This window comes from Phyllostomus hastatus, unplaced genomic scaffold, assembly GCF_019186645.2.
Source record: "Phyllostomus hastatus isolate PE091 unplaced genomic scaffold, TTU_PhHast_1.1 phas_contig_209, whole genome shotgun sequence".
Lineage (NCBI taxonomy): Eukaryota > Metazoa > Chordata > Mammalia > Chiroptera > Phyllostomidae > Phyllostomus > Phyllostomus hastatus.
In genome coordinates, this window is record NW_025333735.1 from 22,225,444 (window position 1) to 22,245,797 (window position 20,354).

Here is a 20,354-nt window from a genome sequence, read left to right on the forward strand (position 1 = left end):
AGTTACATTTATACAGTCCTAAAATTACATTTGGCCCTTTGAAGGCAACTGGGAGGCTGATGTGGCCCAGGTGAAAATGAGTTTGACCCCCTCTGTTAGATATTATGATTGTTCCTCAGGTTAAGCATATGAATTTATAAAAGTAGTTTTTACTCTTGATTTTGTATTTTAAATAAGACCATTGTAACCCTATTGTAAAGGTTTACTGTGGGAGACTGTTAATCCTATTTTCATGACCTTGAACTGCACATTTCATACCAATTGAGTAATTTTGACCTAGTTGATTTTCCATGAGAACACTTTGCAATTTGATAAAAAGGCCAACTAACTGTTGGCTCACTTTTCAATTTTGAAAACTGCTGTGTTGGTTGATCATACATAAATGCAATGCTTATTTTTAGTGATGGGGAAGAAAAACAAGGAAATTTGATTACCCTACAGCAAAAGGTGGAATATGTAACTACATATTTGGACCAGGTTTCATAAAGGAGGCAAATAGTAGGTACTCAATAAATACAGATTAATGAATACATTTTTGATTAACGAATGAATTAATTGATATCCGTGAGTTACACTGTTAGAAAGGAAAGATACAGACATGAAAACATGTTGATTCTAGGATGAGAGACAGTGGGTAAATTATACTAAAATAGGTAACCCTAAAAGAGGAAATGTGTATACTTGCTCTCAGTAAAATTCACATGAGTTCAGAATAAACTTTTGGTGTAGAAAGTTTGCAATGCACAGTCTCCCTGTATTTGCAGGGGATTTGTTCCAACACCCCCATAGGTTGCCTGAAACCCCTGGTAATGGCAAACCCTGTGTGTAAGTTCTCACTTAATGTTATTGATAGGTTCTATGACTTTAAGTGAAATGACATATAGCAGACTAATTTTATCATAGCCTAATTGATATAAACAAGAGTTAAATTTCTATAGCATGTCATCAACATTATAATGAAACAGTGTTATTTGAGGACCTGTTATATTATACTATGTTTTTTCCTATACATATCAATAATAAAGTTTAATTTAGAAATTAGGTAGAGTAAGAGATTAACAACAATAACCAATACCAGAGTAATTATAACAATATATTATAATAAAAGTTATGTGAATGTGGTATCTCTCTCTGTCAGAATATCTTACTGCACTCTCACCCTTCTCATGATGATGTGAGATGGTACAGTGCCTACATGATGAGATGAAGTGAGGTGAGTGACGTAGGCATGGTGACATAATGTTAAGTTACTCTTGACCTTCTGGCAGTACAGCAGGAGGATCATTGAGCCACCATGATGTCATGTCTTCCACTAACAAACTTAATGCCCTTTCCATTTTATCTCAGCACTTACCATGCTCTGGGGCTGTAACTTGGGCATTTTGAGGTGTGAGAGGAAAACTAACACAAATGTCTTTTTTCTTCACAATTTCAGATAGAACATTTGTTTTTACTGTAGTTTGGCAACCTCAGACTGGATGTTTTTTCATTCCAAGTCTAGAACTTCTACCTTTCACTTAAGGAAGCACTTTAAGGCTTTGGCAGATCCTAATTGCCTGCATCACTACTCTTGTGCTTTGAGAACATTATTGTGCAAAATAAAGGGTACCACTGCTATCTACTACATACAATAAATCTGATTACCTAGACTGCTACTCAGTGACTAATGGGTGTGTAGCATATACAGCTCATTGATGCTGGACAAAGGGATATTCACATCTCAGGAAGGTTGAAGTGGGACGATGTGGTACATCATGCTACTCAGGACAGCACACAATTTAAAACTTGAGAATTGTTAACTTTTGAAGTTTTTCATTTAATATTTTGGACCACAGTTGAGCATGGGTAACTGAAATTGTGGAAAGAAAGACCACAGACAAAAGGGAGGAAGTACTAAAATTCATTAAAATCAAGTAGATTGACCATCTTTGCTCTTGGAGTTTTCATTACTTTTTCCTCAAAAGTTTTATTATTATTTTGCCAGATTTCCTTTTCTGTCTTTTCTTCATTTGCTAAGCATCAGTTGTGGGGTACAAACAGTAATGCTGCAAGGTTTCAGAGAAAGGAGCCTCCGTTTATTTACTAGATATTTATGGGAAAAGTGATACTATTTTACCTTGAAGTATTAATAGGACCTAGCCAAGCAGAAAGATCTGGGTAGGCATTCTAGACAAATGGAATGGCATTAAGAAAGTATATAGGGATGGTTAAAAGTAGATAATTTTGATGAGAACTGAGGGATTGTGTTGGGCCAGAAATAGTTAAAAAGGAATTAAGGGTCAGATTATAAAAACCCTTGAGTACCTGGAAGAGATTTGGATTTCATTCTGTAGATTTATGCTCTTTTAATTGGGGTACATGTTCTTTTGAAGGCACAGCTATATGCGATATGCAAATCCACAGGATAGACATACATCTTCCAGGAACATCATTTTTTAGAAGATTTAGGGAGGAAATAACTTTTTATATGAAGATAGATTTGTGGAGTGGAAAACACGTTCAATTTTAAGATAAGATTCTAAAACTTAAGATAAAATCCTATTAAGATTCTAAAATCAAGATGCTTAAATCAAGTCATTTTATCTTATAACTGCAGAATCTATAAGGATATGTTTTCATTATCCTTGGTTGAAAGGGGAAGAAAGCATATCAGATTAGGAGACGTTTTCAAAAGAAAATTGTAATGGACTTAGTGGTTTGTGATATAGGAGAGGTAGTTTACAAGTTAAGTGGAAAGCCAGAAATGTTTCTTGGGTTTTAAGCTTCTGTGACTGGGAAGGATGGTGATAGTGCCATTAATGGATATAAGGAAGTAAGGAGAGTGGGATAAGGTAATAAGGGAGGAAGGACCAGCAGTGGCAGTAAGGTATTGATGAATTTGTTATTTGATATGTTGGATTTGAGTAGACTTGGATATTAAAAGGAGAAATGGCAGATAGGCGATGTAAGAAGGAGAACTGGAGGGAGATCTGGAAATAATATGCAGATTTAGGAACTATATTCATGGAAAATAAATGAGTCTGTGAGAGTAGATTAAGTTTCTGAAGATCAGAGTAGAAGAGATGATTGAATATTGTACATTGGCCCATAATACTAAATACCAAGAAGGAATAGAACTATAAAGATGGATTCAAGTTATGGATAATCCTTAGAGAGTGTTGTAATATTTGGAAGCAAAATGAAGGTCAAGTTTGAGAAAAGAATGTTGTTATTAGTAGGTAGTAGGAAGAGCAAAGGGTATGTGGACTGAGAAAAGGGCTTTATGTTTGACAATTGTGAGTCAGTGGTGAAATTAAAACACTTTGGCAAAGTACTGAGGACAAAAGGACATGATTTTGTGAACAATAAACAAAAAAATTCTTGCCCTTTTCTCTACCAGAATTATCTCTCAATTTGAGCTTTATATTTAAAGGAGAAAAAAACTAACAGAACTTCCAAAAGGAACAAAATGAACATACTGTTTGAGAATTGTAAAGAAGTGAAAAACAAATAGAAGAAGTAATTGGTATAATAAATAATGCATTATTTTGCACTTGAACGCTTCTTTTTTTTTTTAAAGACAGCTATTTTGGTATTCTGGCTCTAAAAAGTCAATTTTGATGGTTTGGGTGAGGTTCTGAAAACTAAAACTTATTCTTCCCTATATTCTTTTGTGCTTTTTTTGGAACAAAATATTTACTTAGGATCTACATAGATCATACATATTTATATGTCAGATTTTTTTTATACATGACATACACTTGTATGCTGGATAATTTAAAATAAATAATGCTGAACACTTAACTAAAGTGAGTGGGTCATCGTATAACTTCGGCACTGTATCTTTTAAAAACTGGATTTAATTCAATTTTTTTAATTTAAATTTTTATTTCTCTTTGGTAATTTCTTTAAAAACTTATTTAAAAATTAATACTGACAAGTGATATTGTTGTCAGAATGTTTATATCTAATAATCTTTGAGGATTTAGAATTTAAGTTAATTAAATTAGAAATAACAGTCATACTTCTATAGGATATAAATTTAAAAAACTACAAGAATTTAAATTTCTATAATTTAGAGGACTGAGTTTTTATTGAATTTGGAAACATACATACACATGTTTCAGACTATTTAAACAGTGAAGAAACTGAGTGTTTTTTAATATATTTGAAAACCTACACATAAGTATTAGACTCACACCATGTTGAGGGAATAAATTATTAAACTTTAACTTGATGTCACAAATACACTCATTCTTAATGTATTCTGATAAGATCCCTTAAAATGTTTTTTTTCCACAGTAGTTAAGTGTTAAAATATATAAAATGTATACATTATAGATAAGTTAGAAAATTTATGTTAAGGTACAGTGGTACCTGATAGGAAAGTCAATATGACTTAGTAATCATGATCTACTGAATTTAAGACAGTGAATGTATTTCAATACAGTATTTCATCCCATTTCATAAGTAAAGCATGTAAAACATTTGCTTTAAATTATTTTATAGCAAAATTAAGCATCAGTTTAAAAATTCATATTATAGATTTTCATATGTACTATGAACTGAGTAAAATTTGGTTTTGAAGTAATAGCATTACAGCATTTGAGACTTATATAATTATTGGTCCTTTATTTTTATTCAAGTTTAGAATTTTAGCAAGAAAACTAGTCTTTTTATAACCTGGGAAGTTGTGAAATTAGCCCACATGCTGAAGACTGGTTCCCCCACTGGCTGAAATTTAGATTGTGACATCTAAAATCAATTTTCATATCACAAAATACATGAATAAATGATATCATAAGAACTTGATCGAGAAGGTAAATGGTGTTCTTTTAAGTGATGTGATGTTATATTTAATCTTAAATTGATAGTGGCTTTAAAATAATCTTTTTCTAAAGACTCTACTAGGGATTCAATGTCAGATTATTAAACCACAGTAACTTGGAAAGATTTTAATGTTTAATTTATTGGCTTTTTCATTTGCCTTAGTTCATTCAAAGCTTTCTGAATCTATTGGACGGATCAACATTTTGGTTGATTTGATAGAGTATAATCTTCCATTTTGAGACTTCCAACATATTCCTCTTCTCCTCTCTGGCTTAGTTTTTGCTCTTGGCTTGTTGTATTTACCATTCAGGTTGTTTTCCTCACATGCATCATGCCACCACCAGCCTCCTAAAGAAGATAGATATACAATTCAATGGATACAAACTCATATGTAGCTATTGTTATTGTATTTCCTCATTAGTATATATATCCTCATTTCTTATAAAATATGACAGTGTTATATGATACATCTTTATTTTAAATAATCTATACAAGTCTCATATACCTCAACAAAAATAAAATATCTGAGCAAGGTTAAAGGTAAAATACTTAGTTGAATTAAAATCAAATTTTAACACTTAAGATATCTTTATAGAAAAAAATGTTTATTTGGAATTCAGATTTTAAAGAGTTGACATTGTAGATATTAGCTGATACTTGGGGAAGATAGTATTAACAGAAAAATAAAGTATAGAGACTTCCAGTCAAGATGGTGGCACACGCAGACATAGCTCACCTATTTGCACAACCACATCAAAATTACAACTAAAATATAACACAATGATTGCTCAGGACCATCAGAAATTGAGTTGATTGGGAGTGTGCCTCCTACAGAATTAAAGAAACCACACACACACACACACACACACACACACACACACACAGATACATATATGTTATATGTGGCATATAGGTATCCAGTCTGGTAGGAGTGTTGCAGACATAGAAAGGGTTGGTCTCTCACCCACATGTGGTGGATAAAATTTGGGATATCTCAAGAGTGAGGAGTCCTAGCCCCACACCAGGCCCCCAAACCCAAGGTTCCAGTTCGAGGAAGGTAAGTCTCCACAACTTCTTGTTGCAAAAACCAGAGGGGATTGAGTTGGTGGAAGAAGCTGCTGAAGCCCCAAGCAGTTCTCCTAAAGAACCTACACATGAATCAACTACTCAGACTCAAGACTCACACCCTCTGAGCTCCAGCATCAGGGTAGCAATTTGAAAGGCTCTGATAGCATAAGGAAGAAACTGAACTGTCTGGTATGAAGGCGAGCAGAGGCCAAGGTCCTGTCTCTAAACCCTCCCGCCACAGAGCCGGCAAGCTGATGCCATATCTGAGACTCCATCAACCTGGCTATACTGTTTGACTCACCTTGGAGATCCCCAGAGACTCTGCCCCACCCAACTTCCCGGCCCAACCAAGCTGCTTTTTCTATATGAATGGCTATTCTTGGCTCAAGCTTCACAACTTTTTAAATCCTCTCAAATAAGCAACAGCTGGCCTCAGTGTGGCCCCAGGCATGGCACTAGCAACAGCAAGCTAGAATCACAGTTTGGCTTTGCCTGGGAATCTCTAAGCCCAGCAAAAGTAGCAGCCATCTCAGATTGTTTTATAACTCAGGCAGGGTTGCCCCAGGCAAAACACTGGTGGGGGCTGACCTTGGCCTTCACCACCTGGGAAACCCAGGGCCAATGCACCCATTGGACAGCTATAGAGTACATCAGAGCACCACAACCCTATACTGCACAGCTGATCCTTCATGAAGGGCGGGCGTTGGTATTAAGGGGTCACAGCTAGTCCTTGTGGCTGACTGGCCTGGATAAATCCCTCCCATTGACCTGCCAACAGCAACCAAGGCTTAACTACAAGAGGAAGGTATCGTTGGCCCACATGAGTACACCTTCAGTACTCAGCTTGGGTGATAGTGGAGGCTGCGCCACTGGTCCCTATAAGACACCTACCACATTAGGCCATGCTACCAAGACAGGAAGTCAAAGCGGTTTTACCTAATACATAGAAACAAACACAGGGAGGTTGCCAAAATGAGGAGACAAAGAAATATGGCCAAATGATAGAACAGATCGATACTCTAGAAAACATACTAAACAAAATGGAGATAGCAGTCTATCGTATGCAGAGTTCTAAGCACTGGTTATAGATGCTCAAGGAACTTAGTGAAGACCTCAAAAGCATAAAAAATATCTGGTCAGAAATGAAGGGTACAATAATTGAAATAACAACTTATAGGGAAACTACAGTAGAGTGGATGAAGCCAAGAATCGAATCAATGATTTGAAACATAAGGAAGCAAAGCACAACCAATCAGAACAATAAAAAGAAGAGAGAATCCAAAATAGAACTGAGGATAATATAAGTTGCCTCTGGGACAACTTCAAACGTTCACATCATAGGGGTGCCAGAAAGAGAAGAGAAAGAGCAAGAAATAGGGAAACAGATTTCCTGTTGAAAGAGAACTTCCTTAAATGGGCAAGTGAAATAGATGTGCAAGTCTAGGAAGCACAGAGAGTCCGAAACAAGATGAATGCAAAGAGACCCACTCCAAGAGATATCATAACTAAAATGCCAAAGTTTAAAATAAAGAAAGAATCTTAAAAGCAGCAAAAGAAAAGAAATTAGTTACCTACAGGGGAGTTCTGGTAAGACTGTCAGCTGATTTCTCAAAAGAAACTTTGCAGACTAGAAGTGATTGGAAGGAAATATTCAAAGTCATGAAAAGCCGGGAACTACAGCCATGATTGCTCACCCAACAAAGCTATCATTTAGAATTAAAGAGTAGAAAAAGAGCTTTCTAGACACAAACCAAACAAAAAACTAAACTAAAGGAGTGCACATAAAATTACTATTATGTGAAATGTTAAAGGGACTTAAGAAAATATGAAAACTATAAACAGTAAAATGGCAAAAATGCAAATCTATCAACAACTGAATCTAAAAAACAAGCTAAGCAAATGAAGAAAGAGAGGGAGTCATGGATATAGAATCATGGAGAGAGTTTCAATGGTTGCCAGATGGAAAGGGGTTGTGGGGGAATGGGTGAAGAGATGAGGGGATTAAGAAGTACAAATAGGTAGTTACAGAATTGCCATGGGGATGTAAAGTACAGTATAGGAAATGGAACAGCTAAAGAAAATATATGCATGATGCATGAATATGAACAATGGTGGGGGATTGCCTGAGGGAGTTGGGGGATGCTGGGTGGCAGAGGAGCCCGGGGGAAAAATCAGGACAACTGTAATAGCATAATTGATAAGATATAATTTATAAAAAAAAGAAAAACAAAGTATTGATATTGGGAAAACTATACCTGAATAACTTTCTGGACAAAGGACGTGTCCTTGTGCCTTGTGATCCCAAGTAGAAAACACCAAATCTTTGTTTTCTGGGAGTATGTTGGGGACATTTCCTTTAATCTCAATGAGGCGTAGTTTATAGTTGGTTTCATGATTTCCCAAGTGAAAAGAATATTCAATATAATGCTTGGTGTCTTTCCAGTCTTCTAGCTCAATTCGTAAAATATAATTAGATTGCTTTACTATGGAGTATATCTTCTCTAGACCCAACCAAAATTCTCCTGAAAAGAAAAGTTGTAAAAATCTATGGATTATTAACTGCAAAATAGGTATTGACATGTTTTTTTCTTGAGACAGTTTTTTACTAGTGTAATGAGTTGTTTTAGTCTTGAATTCATTTGTTATTTTAGAGTCTCTGAAAAGATTTCTCTTTAAACCAGTTTTTTTGAAGGTAAGTTACATGTACAAAAATATTAAGGATATTAATAGGCTTGCCTAAGTCTGATTATCCTTTCTAAAATGAGTATTATGAGACATATTTGATAGGTTAAACACATTAGGCTTCTTACAGGTTTTTTAGGTCTGGTCATTTGTAAAATATTATCTCACTTCTGGGTCCTTATATGTACTGGCTTTACTATCAGCTCTTTACTAATACCCATATATGATCAAGTGATTTGTTAACTATTTTTAGGGACATGGATAATGGCAGTCATTTTCCTCAAATTTAGCCTTGGCTTTTGATATTTGCTTGATATATATATTTATTTGTGGAAAAAGAAGGAAAGAAATGTTTAAAAAACATTTAAAATTAAAAAGCATAATTCTTAATAGCTTCTATATAAAAATTATTTTTATTTGAAATTAAAAGCATAATAAATAGAAGTTGATCATTTTAAATTATCACAGTCCTTTTATCAAAATATTTATAAAAGATGAAGTAAAAATTCTCTATTGATATTGAATTAGTAACATGTCATTTTAAGGATAGCCAGTATGAATGGCTTACTTTCTTTTTCTTTTTCTTTTATCTCAAATACAATTTAATGGGAAGGCTGACAAAAACTGGTGAAACACTAAGATTACCATCAACAGTGTTCAGTCAATTTTGCTTATGAACTAGAAACCAGGAAGCAAGGAAAAGTTGTTTTATCAATACCAAGCATATATATGATAGTACCACCAAGGTGGGGGAAGAGGAATTACATATTTGGGGAATAGAAACTTGATTCCAAAGCTGATTTCCTCTGTGCTTCCAGTGGGTTATTATAAGAAAACCTAAATTTAAAGATGTGAGAGCCACATATTGGGCACCATCTATGCATAGATTTTTGAATGCATTATAAATGGCTTAGCTGCTTACAGAAATAAATGAGTACTTTGAACTTAACTATCAGCCTTTTATTTTTGGGTTCATTCACTCTTAGAAGATTTGAAGGTATAAAACATGTTATTGAATATACCTTTTAGTTAGGTGTTTAACCCGTAGTTTGAATATGAGTTTTTTTAATGTTCAAATTGTATGTATCAAGTATTTAAAAGTTTGATAAAATAATGAATGTTTTCTACCATATAAATGTGTACTTATATATCATTCATGGCTTATATAACATGTTTTTGGGGTTTTAAACCTCTGGTATTTATTTTTATTTTGCTTATTTTTATCTTATTTATTTTCTGATCCAAATATAATAATTACATTGAGTTCACTAATTTATTTTAAACTACACATCGTATGGTATACATTTATATTTAAATAATTGAAATCTAAGCATTTTATACTATACACTGCATGGCTTCATCTCTCCCAACCTCCAAATAATTGATGTCTAAAATGTTAATAAGGAAGAGTTATAATGATAAATACGGTATTCGTTGTTTCTCATTCATAGCATTTACCTTGTATCAAAGTATATAGCACTTAATCAAAATTGTTTTGAATAATCATGATAAATAGAAGCCATTGAATTAAATTTGATAAGTATACTTAAGAACAGACATGTAGTTGTGAATAGTATAATTCAAATAAAGACATAATAAATGTAAACAAACTAAGCAAACAACTAGGACAGGAACAGAATCACAGAAATGGAGATCACATGGAGGGTTATCAGCGGGTGTGGGGAGGGAAAGAATGGGGGGAAATATACAGAGAATGAGAAGCATAATTGGTAGGTATAAAGTAGACAGGGGGAGGTTAAGAATAGTATAGGAAATGGAAAAGCCAAAGAACTTACATATATGACCCATGTACATGAACTAACCTGGGGGGAATGTTGGAGGGAATAGGGGTACCAGGTGGAAGAGGATAAAGGGGAGAAAAAAATGGGACAGCTAATAGCATAATCAGTATTCTTAAGAAAAATACATAATAATTGTAATTACTAACAAATGTGTAACTTGTTCATAAGTGTTATGAAGGCTGGGGCTGTTCCTCATTCCTAATGCCTAGTTCATGATAAGTCTTCAATACATATTTTTAACAAGTAAATCAATGAATAAATGGATGGAGTCAATCTTACCATCAAGCTGTCCAAAACCATATCTATAGTTTTTCCAAGTTTCATTAAAGTTTTGTGATCCATCTATTCGATGTTGAATTAATGTCCATGAATTACCTGAATATGGTGAACAAACATGTGCATTTTTAATAGACTTATACTGACAGATGTAACAAAATACTGTTATTTGGTTTGGTTTTCACTGGTAGCTCTGTAAAATAGTTATTAATGTTATTTTGGTAATAACATTTTTATTATTTATTATTGCCCTAAGAAGTTAAGTAAAGGGCAACTAAGAATAAATTTATTGACAATAGTCATTTCAGATTATTTTATAGAAGATGGAGAATATTGAATATGTGAATGAGTAAATATACGAAGACAAATGAAAATACTAGATCTACATGACTACTACTCATGTCAATGTTCCATTTTATATATATTCAGAATAAAGATAACAGGATCAGTCTTACTAATAGGTAGTGAGTAGTCTAAACTAACTACTGTCCATTTTCTTCATAGTCTAGTTTTACCTGATTTAACATCACAGTAGACAGTAAAAACTTGAGAGTTGCTGGGTCTAATGGGATAGATGCCACTTGTGTGTTCACCTTTGTTATAAATGGCGGTACAATCAACAGGCATATCTAGAATCAACAAAATATTATTACATAAGGTATAGTAGTAAGAATATCGGTAGAGTTTGAGATTTTACTTGACATCTTATGGAATTACAATGACTGTAGCCTTGAGCCTTTTTCAGTAATGTGTTACTGAAATTCATATATTAATGAAAAAGTACTTTATGCTAAACAATTTTTATTAGGTGGCATGTTATGCAAAGAATATCAAAGTAGTTATTACCAAACTGATTTCTTTTTAAGAAAAGTGACAAAATGAGAATTTGAAGCACTTTGTTTGCTAGATGTAGGAAGAATATAAATAGAATACCACATACAAGACATTACTATAATGTTTGGCTCATAGAAGGTGTCACAGATGTGTATAGAAGAGTAAAAATACATGGAGGAATCTGAGACCTTTTTTTCTGCATGAATTACATAAATAATAAATGTGTTTTGTAAGTATATCATTTTGTTGAAGTTTGGTTGGGAATGGAGATTTTGTTCCTCCATCTTTTTGTTTTTCTTATGAAAATTTTCAAGCAATGGAAAGTAGAAACATTGAAGAGAACACCATAATCTTTCCGCTCATATTCAACAGTTATTAACATTTTACCATATTTGCTTTATAAACACACATATACACAAGTACATATTTTGCTTTGCTATTTGAAAGCAATTTGCAAACATATGACTGTTAACCTCCTAGATATTTTAGCATGCATCTCTTAAACATGATATTATTCTTATTTATGACTACAGTAGCAGTATTACATCTAGGAAGATTAATAATAATTCCATATTGTCTAATATCAAGTCTATACTCATATATCCATGATTATCTTAAGAATGTGTTCTATAGGGTAAAAAAAAGCCATGAGGATCCAAGTTAGGTTGACATTATATTAGGTGGCTTTGTCTCTTTTCTCTTTTAGTCTAGAAAAGGCCCTGAGAATAGGGATTTTTTTTTTATGGGAATGTTGAAGATAGAAGAGGAATTTGATAATAGTTTCAAGAAGGAAACCAAATTGTCTTACCATCATGTTCTACATTTTTTGTTTCATTTAAATGAAGAGAGGGAGTAGTTCTGGGTGCTCTTGGTTTTGAAGAAAGAGAATTTTCTGTGGATTCTTGAATACCACTTCTTCTTAACTGATAAAAGAAAATAAATCTACTTTTAAAAATGGCACTGAGTATACAATTAGGGGAATCTGAGTGAGGATATTAAAGTACAACTTGTATGCAGTTTTTAGTTCATAATATGTTATAGCTTTTGATTTTTAAGAGGGATAAACAAGCTATACAGATTGTACAGATAATCCATTATCAAAATATTTAATCAGGCACATTATTTAATGAGTTAATAGAGAAAAAGTGAGGCAGACAAATTAGTTTAAATACATCAAGACCAAAGGCAGAGAATTTATAAATATAATACTTTAATATGTTATATTTATTTATATGAATAGAATATACATTGCATTCAGTAGTATGGCAGATTTTAAATTTATTAATTCTCAATTGTAGGTCTCATTGTTTCTCAGACCTACCATAAAGACTTAGCACATGATTTCAATATAGCTGCTTTCTTGATAGTGTTTGATATGTAAACATCTGTAAAGGTAACAAATTGGAAAGTTTATTTACTTTCAAAATTTTCAATATTTCATTGTCTGTTTAGCAATAACAGTTTATTCTTATTTAAAGTGTTCTAGGATTGTAATTTGTTGGCCGATAGGATAGCTTTTCTTATGGATTGAGAAAAATGGAGTATGTATTTATATCTTGTGTTGTTAATATTGTTTTTTTGATATTAGCATAAATGGCGTTTCATAGAACCTAATTCTCAAGGATCTGTTGTAAAGTTTACTTACTGGACATCAGTCTTTTCTACTAAGTAACTATGTGATCTTAAGGTTTTTTAACTTTTACAGTTTTGGTTTCTTCATTTAAATGTAACAAAGTTGGATCAGGTGATCTAAGGCTTTTTTGTCAACTCAAATTCTTTGTATAAATTTTTCATACATTTTATTATTAGATATATATCATTTTCTAATGATGACATTTTATATTTGTGAGCAGGTTTATTTATTATAATAAAAGATATAGGAAATAGAATTTAGGAAAATAACATACAGTAAGAATGAAATTATAGAAATCAAACTACTTGGCAAAAATGTTTTGGACAATTAACAAAAGTAACCTACTAAGTTTGATTCATAAATTAGCAAAAATAACCTACTAAAATTATGAGTCACAAAATTACTGAAATATATGATACATTTGTTTACTGGGGATTGGTGGTACTATTTGTTTTATAATTCTTGACAACTATTTTTTTTACCAACTTCTTCAAGTCTGTGTTATTTTTGAAATCCGCTTAAGTGACTATTTAATAGTATTAATTGATATATTGAACTGTACTATACAGAAACTGGCAGAAGTAATGCCTGCTTGAGTGTGGTTGGTAAAGTAATAATATGGGTGTAATAAGTTATAGTTTTAATTTGAACAGTTCACCTAAAATGTCATACACTGTACTTGAGTGTGATGTTGTTATGTTACAGAATTACATCCTTATGATTTTGTAATAAAAGATTTTGTAATAAAAGAGGCACATTATTTGTGCCAGACCCTGTATATTGTAATGCATAGATTCTGATAGCTTTATGTAGCCCATTGTTTACATTGTGGGTTAATTTTGTTGCTGAGAATTAAACTTAATTATCAGGTACATAGTTTTTAATAATAATAATAATAATAATGTTTTATTGACTTTTTGTGCTGAAAAATACCTTTATTAATTCGACATGTGTTTATTAAGTGGCTACTAAGTGTCAGACAGTATGCGGTGTTCTGGGGAAAGGTATTTTAAAAAAATGGAAGAAAATCCCTGTATTCATGGAGCTTATATACTACTGCAGGGACAGACAAGATAAATAACTAAATATATATTATGTTAACTAGCTGTAACATGCTTAGGGAAAAAAGAGAGTAATGAAGGAGGTAGCAGGTGTCAAGAATGGGAGGAGGGGATTCTAATTTTTAAGTCACTTGAGAAGACTCCATAGAGAAGTCTGTATTTGAGAAAGACCAAAAGGAAATGAGAGTGGCCATGCAGAACCAGGGAGAGGAGCATTCCAGACAGGGAACAGCAAGGCAAAGGCCCTGAGATGGCAGCATGCTTGATGTTTTTCAGTAACAGTGAAGAGACTTGTATGCCTAGGGTAGAAGAGATGAAGTCAGTGAGACAATCAAGGGTCATCTGGGGCCTCACAGGCCAATGTGAGTGAGATGGGAAGACATTGTAGGGTTTTGAACAAAGAGAGATGTGGTCTGATTTAAATTTTCATAATCACTTTGGCTGCTATATTGAGGATGTACATTACATGAATTAATTATGTTTTTCTCACAACAATCCTATAAGATTCTTCTTACTATCTTCATAGAGTGAGGTAAGTGAGAGACAGAGGGGTTAAGTAATTTTCAAGGCCATACAAAAATTTTAAGAGTCAGGATTGAAACCCTGGTAAATTTATTAGTTTTAGAGCCTGCAAGCATAGCAATGATGCTAATGTGATAATTGTATTCACTATTTAGCTATAATTATTTAAAATAATTTCAGGGTTCAATGTTTTTATAAACCTAAATTTTATGTAAAATATTGGACATACCATTAAAATATTGACTTACCTGATTTTCTATTTCTTTTATTTGACTGTGCTGTTGGTTTAATTGTCTATATTGTTCTTCCACAGTCTGGAGAAGGTCTTTGATGCTGTTATCTTGCTGTTGTACAAAAGTCTGGACATAGGTTGTAGGCTGGTTAGAAGTTTCTTTTTTCTTTCATTTTTGTTAAATTAGACTTTTAAAATTTCCTATAACATTATCACAGTCTAATTTTTTAAAGCTAATAGTATGTTAGAAAAATGAATATTGGTCATTTTTCTCTTGTATGCTTCTTTCAAATAGTACATACCTTTGTTTTTATGTTTTATTTAAAGTGTACCATCTATAAAATTGGTTTCCTGAACTTCCAACTATTTCATTTAAATGAAAAAGCCCCAGTATATTAATAGGCATAAATCTTTACTATTGATTATATAACTTTTATTTATTCCAAACATGGAATAGCTTCAAGTTACAGTCCTTTAACATTTTACTTGCCTCCAATAATTTGCAGTACTGTGTTCTATATTTTATTATTTAACTGAGTTATAGTTTTCATCTGAAATGTAAAGTTTAGTTGTTTTCATATATGTTAGGGAAACAAAAACTAACTTAAAATTATAATGGAAAGTTTTATTTCCTAGAGGCTTTTTTTCTTAAAACATATAAAGTATTTCACCTGTACTACGAAGTAAAGTAGTGTGTCTTAAAATATTTAAAAAAAAATCCACATTGAAACATAATCATGAACACTTTTGGTTTCTACTTACCTTAAGTGAAGTTACTTCTGGGTGTTCCTGAATTTCAGGTTGATTTTTAATTAAATTAGTTAATTGCTCCTCCAAATACCTCACTTTTTGTTGAAGTAGAATTTTTTCTTCTAGGACATTTTCAAGTTTTAAATTGAGTTCAAGTGACATATTCTTCACTTCTTCATTTTTGACTTGCAGTTTGGATGTAGTGTTTCTAAGTTTCTTTTCTTCTTCTTTGATTTCATTAGTTTGCAATGATAGATCATAAAAAGACTGGTCAAATATATTGAGTTTTTGAAATATGTCATTAATTTGGCCCTTAGTCTTATGGACAAAGTCTTTAAGACCATGTCCCAACTGAAGAAGGCCATTGGCTAAAATTTTTACATCATCTAACATAGCAAATCTTGATTTTGGCTGTGGAGATATAGAACCAAATGATGGATGGTCTTGGTCAATTCTGGAAGAAATAACTAGAGGCACAATGAAAAGAAAGAACTTAATCGTGTACATTTTTATCTTAAGTATTCAATTTTAAGCAATTTTGGACTAATTATCCCCAGTAAGCAGACCTAGATTTCTAAACTCTATATATACCACTGTTTGCCGCATAAACGGGTAAGGTTGGCAGGTGAATGTAGTTAATCATTAAGTTGTGTAAACTTGTACGAATGTAACCTTTCACATTTAGTTAGATCAATGCTAAGTGATACCAAAGAAATGAGCAACTAACAATAGGTAATTCTAAATTATTACTGTGTTTAATTTTGCTATATTATAAATTGCATTTTAAATGATATCAACCTGTTTTTAAAAGCTTATTTTAGTCATGCTTTTTAGAGATTTAAAAGTAAACACCAAACTCTTTTTACTGGTAAATTCATCATTAAAGTTGAGAAAAATTAATTAATTAAATATGCATTCCCCAGATTGTATTTTAGTTTTTAAGGAAATAGTGATCTGTCTCCTAAAATTAATGCCTTCTCTGTGAAGCCTTCCTCCACTTTAAAATTCTGAATTGTTAATTTACAAAATAAACCATTGCTAAATATCTACTCTTAGAAATGCTTCTTCCAGGTATAAAATAGGGACCTTTTCTTTTGGTGAATTAGAATTAAGGGCTTTGGATATAGAATGTTTACAGTAGATGTATATACTGCTGTGGTAGGTAGAGTGTGATTATGGAGAGAAGCGGGCTAAATCGGAATGCTCTGCTGTTCATCAGCTGCGTGATGCTTGGTCTAATTACTTAGCTTTCCTGCATCTCTGTTTTTTTTGTCTCTCAAGTGAAGTAAAATACCTACTTTATTGGGTTGTATAAAGATTAAAAATTAATGTTTTTAAAGCACTTAGAATACTACCCGATGTTTAGTAAACATTCACAGGATTATATATTAGCTATTTTTTTGTTAATTAGAAACAATTCATTTATGTACATACTGTAATAAATATTATCCAATCTCATGATAAGATGACATAAGTTGGGAAATTTTGTTTGAATATATGTCTTCTGAGTTTTGTTTCCTTGGACCTTAATGTAGTATAAGGAATTATGCCTTTTGTTTAGCCTGTGTATATTTTTTCTAAGTATCCAGTACAGAATCATGTAAATATTTCTGTTAAGAGCAATAAAGAATGTAATTAACTAAAAATATACAAATTCCACTAATGACTAATGAAGAAGAAAAACAAAATGTTCCTTATAGTTTATTTTCATTTTGCCCTTACCAGTGGTCCATGTTATGGAATTATAAAAGCAAATGCTGAACTAGTGAACAAATTTGAATTTTCTCCCTCTTTTAAAGGGAAAAGTTAGTGTTGTCATCATTGGTCATGAAGGACATATTTCGAAACTTCTCTTAACTAAACTGTCTACTTTTCTGGCTTAGAACTATTGACCCTGATGTTTTATCTGCTTTCTTGTTGATAAGCCAACTTCTCATCTCTATTGTACTATAAGCTATTTATTGGCAAGATCTATATCAGTTTTTAATTTATATATTTTATAGCACTTTAGTACAATGCCTTACTTGTTGGAGAAATAATAAATATTTATTGAATTAGTAATAGAATGATGCACTCATAACATGGCAGTTTTCCAAGCATATATTTTATATATAGTAGATGTTCACCCTTTTTTGATAGAGGAGATTCTTTTTAGAGAAAGAAATTTGAAAAGTGCCTCCTTCAATGCATGCAGTAACTGGACATTAATACCAAAGAGAGGCTACGTGAAGGAATTTTCTTCCATTTGGGTTATTGTACTATAATATTAACCTCTTTTTGCACAATTTATATAATTCCTCACTTGTAACACTAACAGATAGACTGGAGGGATGTCATATGTTCTTGGTTTACAGTATATTGTGTCTGGGCAGAAATATTTGGATAATTTTTAATAGTATAACATGCTATTGAATATAATTAAATAATTTGCCTAATTACAAGTGATGGAAGAGTGTCAATGTGGGGAATGTAATGAAAGCAGTAATTTTATAAATGATTTTACATTTATCTTTCAGTATGTCCTGTCTGAGTACCGATTATTAAAGGTAGAACCTACTCTTTGTATGAACTTGTACTTATTTAAATAGAGCCCTGATGAAATATAATCAGTAATGTTATAAAAATTTAAAATTTTTATGCAAAAGAAAATAAGAGATAAGCAAAATTAGACTCTAATCTAAGGACTCCTAGTTTCTAAGAGCTAATATGCAAAATTTTTAGCAAGTTAGAAATTTAGGTCATTTAGGAGCCTTGTTTGAATTCCAAGCAAAGCAAAGTCCCTTATCCTCCCACAAGTTGTGCAATCTTTTGGAGATAAAAATTCTAAATAAAATACAAGGCATTTGGGATCTTTTGAATATAGTATCCTTTTAATTTCTTCCTTTTTAACTGTGACCATTTGTTTTTGAATCAATATATTTGGTACAAAGATTCTGAATGTAATTGAGAAAATGCATTTATAAATAGAAATGTTTATATATTAACTAAGAATAATACCAGAGGAATTCATTAGCTCCCTTTTTTTTATCTTTGTTCAGAACAGCATTGTCTAGTGTAAATACAGTGAGGGTATATATGTAAAAAAAAAACCTAAAAAGAAACAAGTGAAGTTAATTTTAATAGTATATATTTTTAAAGATTTTATGTATTTATTTTTTTAGAGAGAGGAAGGGAGGGAGAAAAAGAGGGAAACATCAATGTGCAGTTACCTCTCATGTGCCCTCATACTGGGGTCCTGGCCAGTAACCCAGGCCTGTGCCCTGACTGGGAATTGAACCACTGACCCTTTGGTTCACCAGGCCAGCACTCAATCCACTGAGCCACACCAGCCAGGACTAATAGTATACTTTATTTAATACAATATATCAATTATTTTAACATTGATCAATATAAAAATATTAATTGGCATTTTATATTCTTTTTAATACTAAGTCCCCTGAATATACACTGGCTGGTGTGTATTTTATCTTTCAGTATATCTCTGTATCTCAATTAGAACAGATACACATAAAGTGCTTCATAGTCTCACTAGGCTATTTTATTGGACAACGCAGATCTAGAAGATGAGTGATCTTTCCAGGAATAATTTTATTTATCTCACTTATTTTCATGTTCACTATTAGTAAATGTTAAATGTTTTATGTTGAAAATACTAACTCAGATATTTCAAAAACCTGTAAAAAATGAAAATTCTGACTTCACTATTAACATTTTGGGGTCTGTCATGTCAGAATCCTTGTATAACTAGCTAAACAATGTTTTTTAAAACACAAACGGGATTGTGTTATATATAGTTCATGGTATACTATCTGTATAAGTCAGTTCAAGACCATAATATTTTAAAATTTATTTGCATATGAGTACAGATGGGTTTATCATATTCTTTTTAGTGGCTGCATACTCTTTTATCATATGGATACACTTTAATTTAATCAGTCCCCATCAGTGATCATTTCAGTTGTTTTCAATTTGTTAAGTATAAACACTATGCATATAAGATGGAGGCGTACGTAAATATGCTTTTCTTCCTCCCACAACCAAAAGAAGGACAACAAATTTTAAAACAAAAAACAACCAGAATTGCCAGAAGTTCAAGCTGTATGGAAGTCCAACAACCAAGGAGTTAAAGAAGAAATATTCATTTACTGGTAGAAAGGATGGAGATGGGAAGCCAGGGGAGGAGGGGAGGACATGCAGCAAGGGGGCAGACCAGGTGGGCAAGGGAGCAACTGGTGGACTGGTCAGTCCCACATTCATGTGCAGATAAACCGGGAGGGACAACTGGGGAGCAAGACAGACCGAGCAACTCGGGGTTCCAGGGTGGGAAACTGCAGCCTCAAAACCTCTGGCTGTAAAAACCTGTGGGGATTATGGCAGGAGAAACTCCCAGCCTCACAAGAGAGTTTATTGGAGAGACCCACAGGGTCCTGGAATGTGCACAAGCCTACCCACCCAGGAATCAGCACCAGAAAGGACCCTATTCGCTTGTGGGTATGGAAGAAATTGACTGAAAGTGGGTGAGAGCTGAGCAATTGACATTGTTCCCTCTTGGACCCCTCCCCCACGCACAGCATCACAGCACAGTGAAGTGGGCTGCCCCACCTTGGCAAATACCTAAGGCTCCACCCCTTACAACATAACAGGTACACCAACACAAAGAAATATGGCCCAAATGAATGAACAGA

At 32.8% G+C, this 20,354-nt stretch overlaps 2 protein-coding genes across 6 annotated transcripts in view; one reads left to right on the plus strand and one right to left on the minus strand.

The window, feature by feature from the left end:
- Positions 1-20,354, plus strand: part of DOCK7 (dedicator of cytokinesis 7) — a 206,915-nt gene that overhangs the window by 70,026 nt on the left and 116,535 nt on the right. The window lies entirely within an intron of this gene.
- Positions 4,924-16,246, minus strand: ANGPTL3 (angiopoietin like 3). Its single transcript, XM_045835473.1, has 7 exons — positions 15,682-16,246; positions 14,936-15,046; positions 12,280-12,394; positions 11,153-11,266; positions 10,641-10,736; positions 8,133-8,399; positions 4,924-5,157 (listed from the first exon to the last, which is right to left on the minus strand). The coding sequence occupies exons 1-7, from the start codon at positions 16,174-16,176 to the stop codon at positions 4,973-4,975; spliced, it is 1,383 nt and encodes a 460-aa protein (XP_045691429.1). The 5' UTR covers positions 16,177-16,246; the 3' UTR covers positions 4,924-4,972.

Bases quoted from the DNA above. Each gene is read 5' to 3' on its own strand.
- ANGPTL3 (XM_045835473.1), bottom strand. From the start codon at position 16,176: ATGTACACGATTAAGTTCTTTCTTTTCATTGTGCCTCTAGTTATTTCT. The intron at 15,047-15,681 runs GTAAGTAGAAAC...ACCTATGTCCAG, and splicing joins CAGAAGTAACTTCACTTAAG to ACTTTTGTACAACAGCAAGA. The intron at 12,395-14,935 runs GTAAGTCAATAT...TTCTTTTATCAG, and splicing joins TAAAAGAAATAGAAAATCAG to TTAAGAAGAAGTGGTATTCA.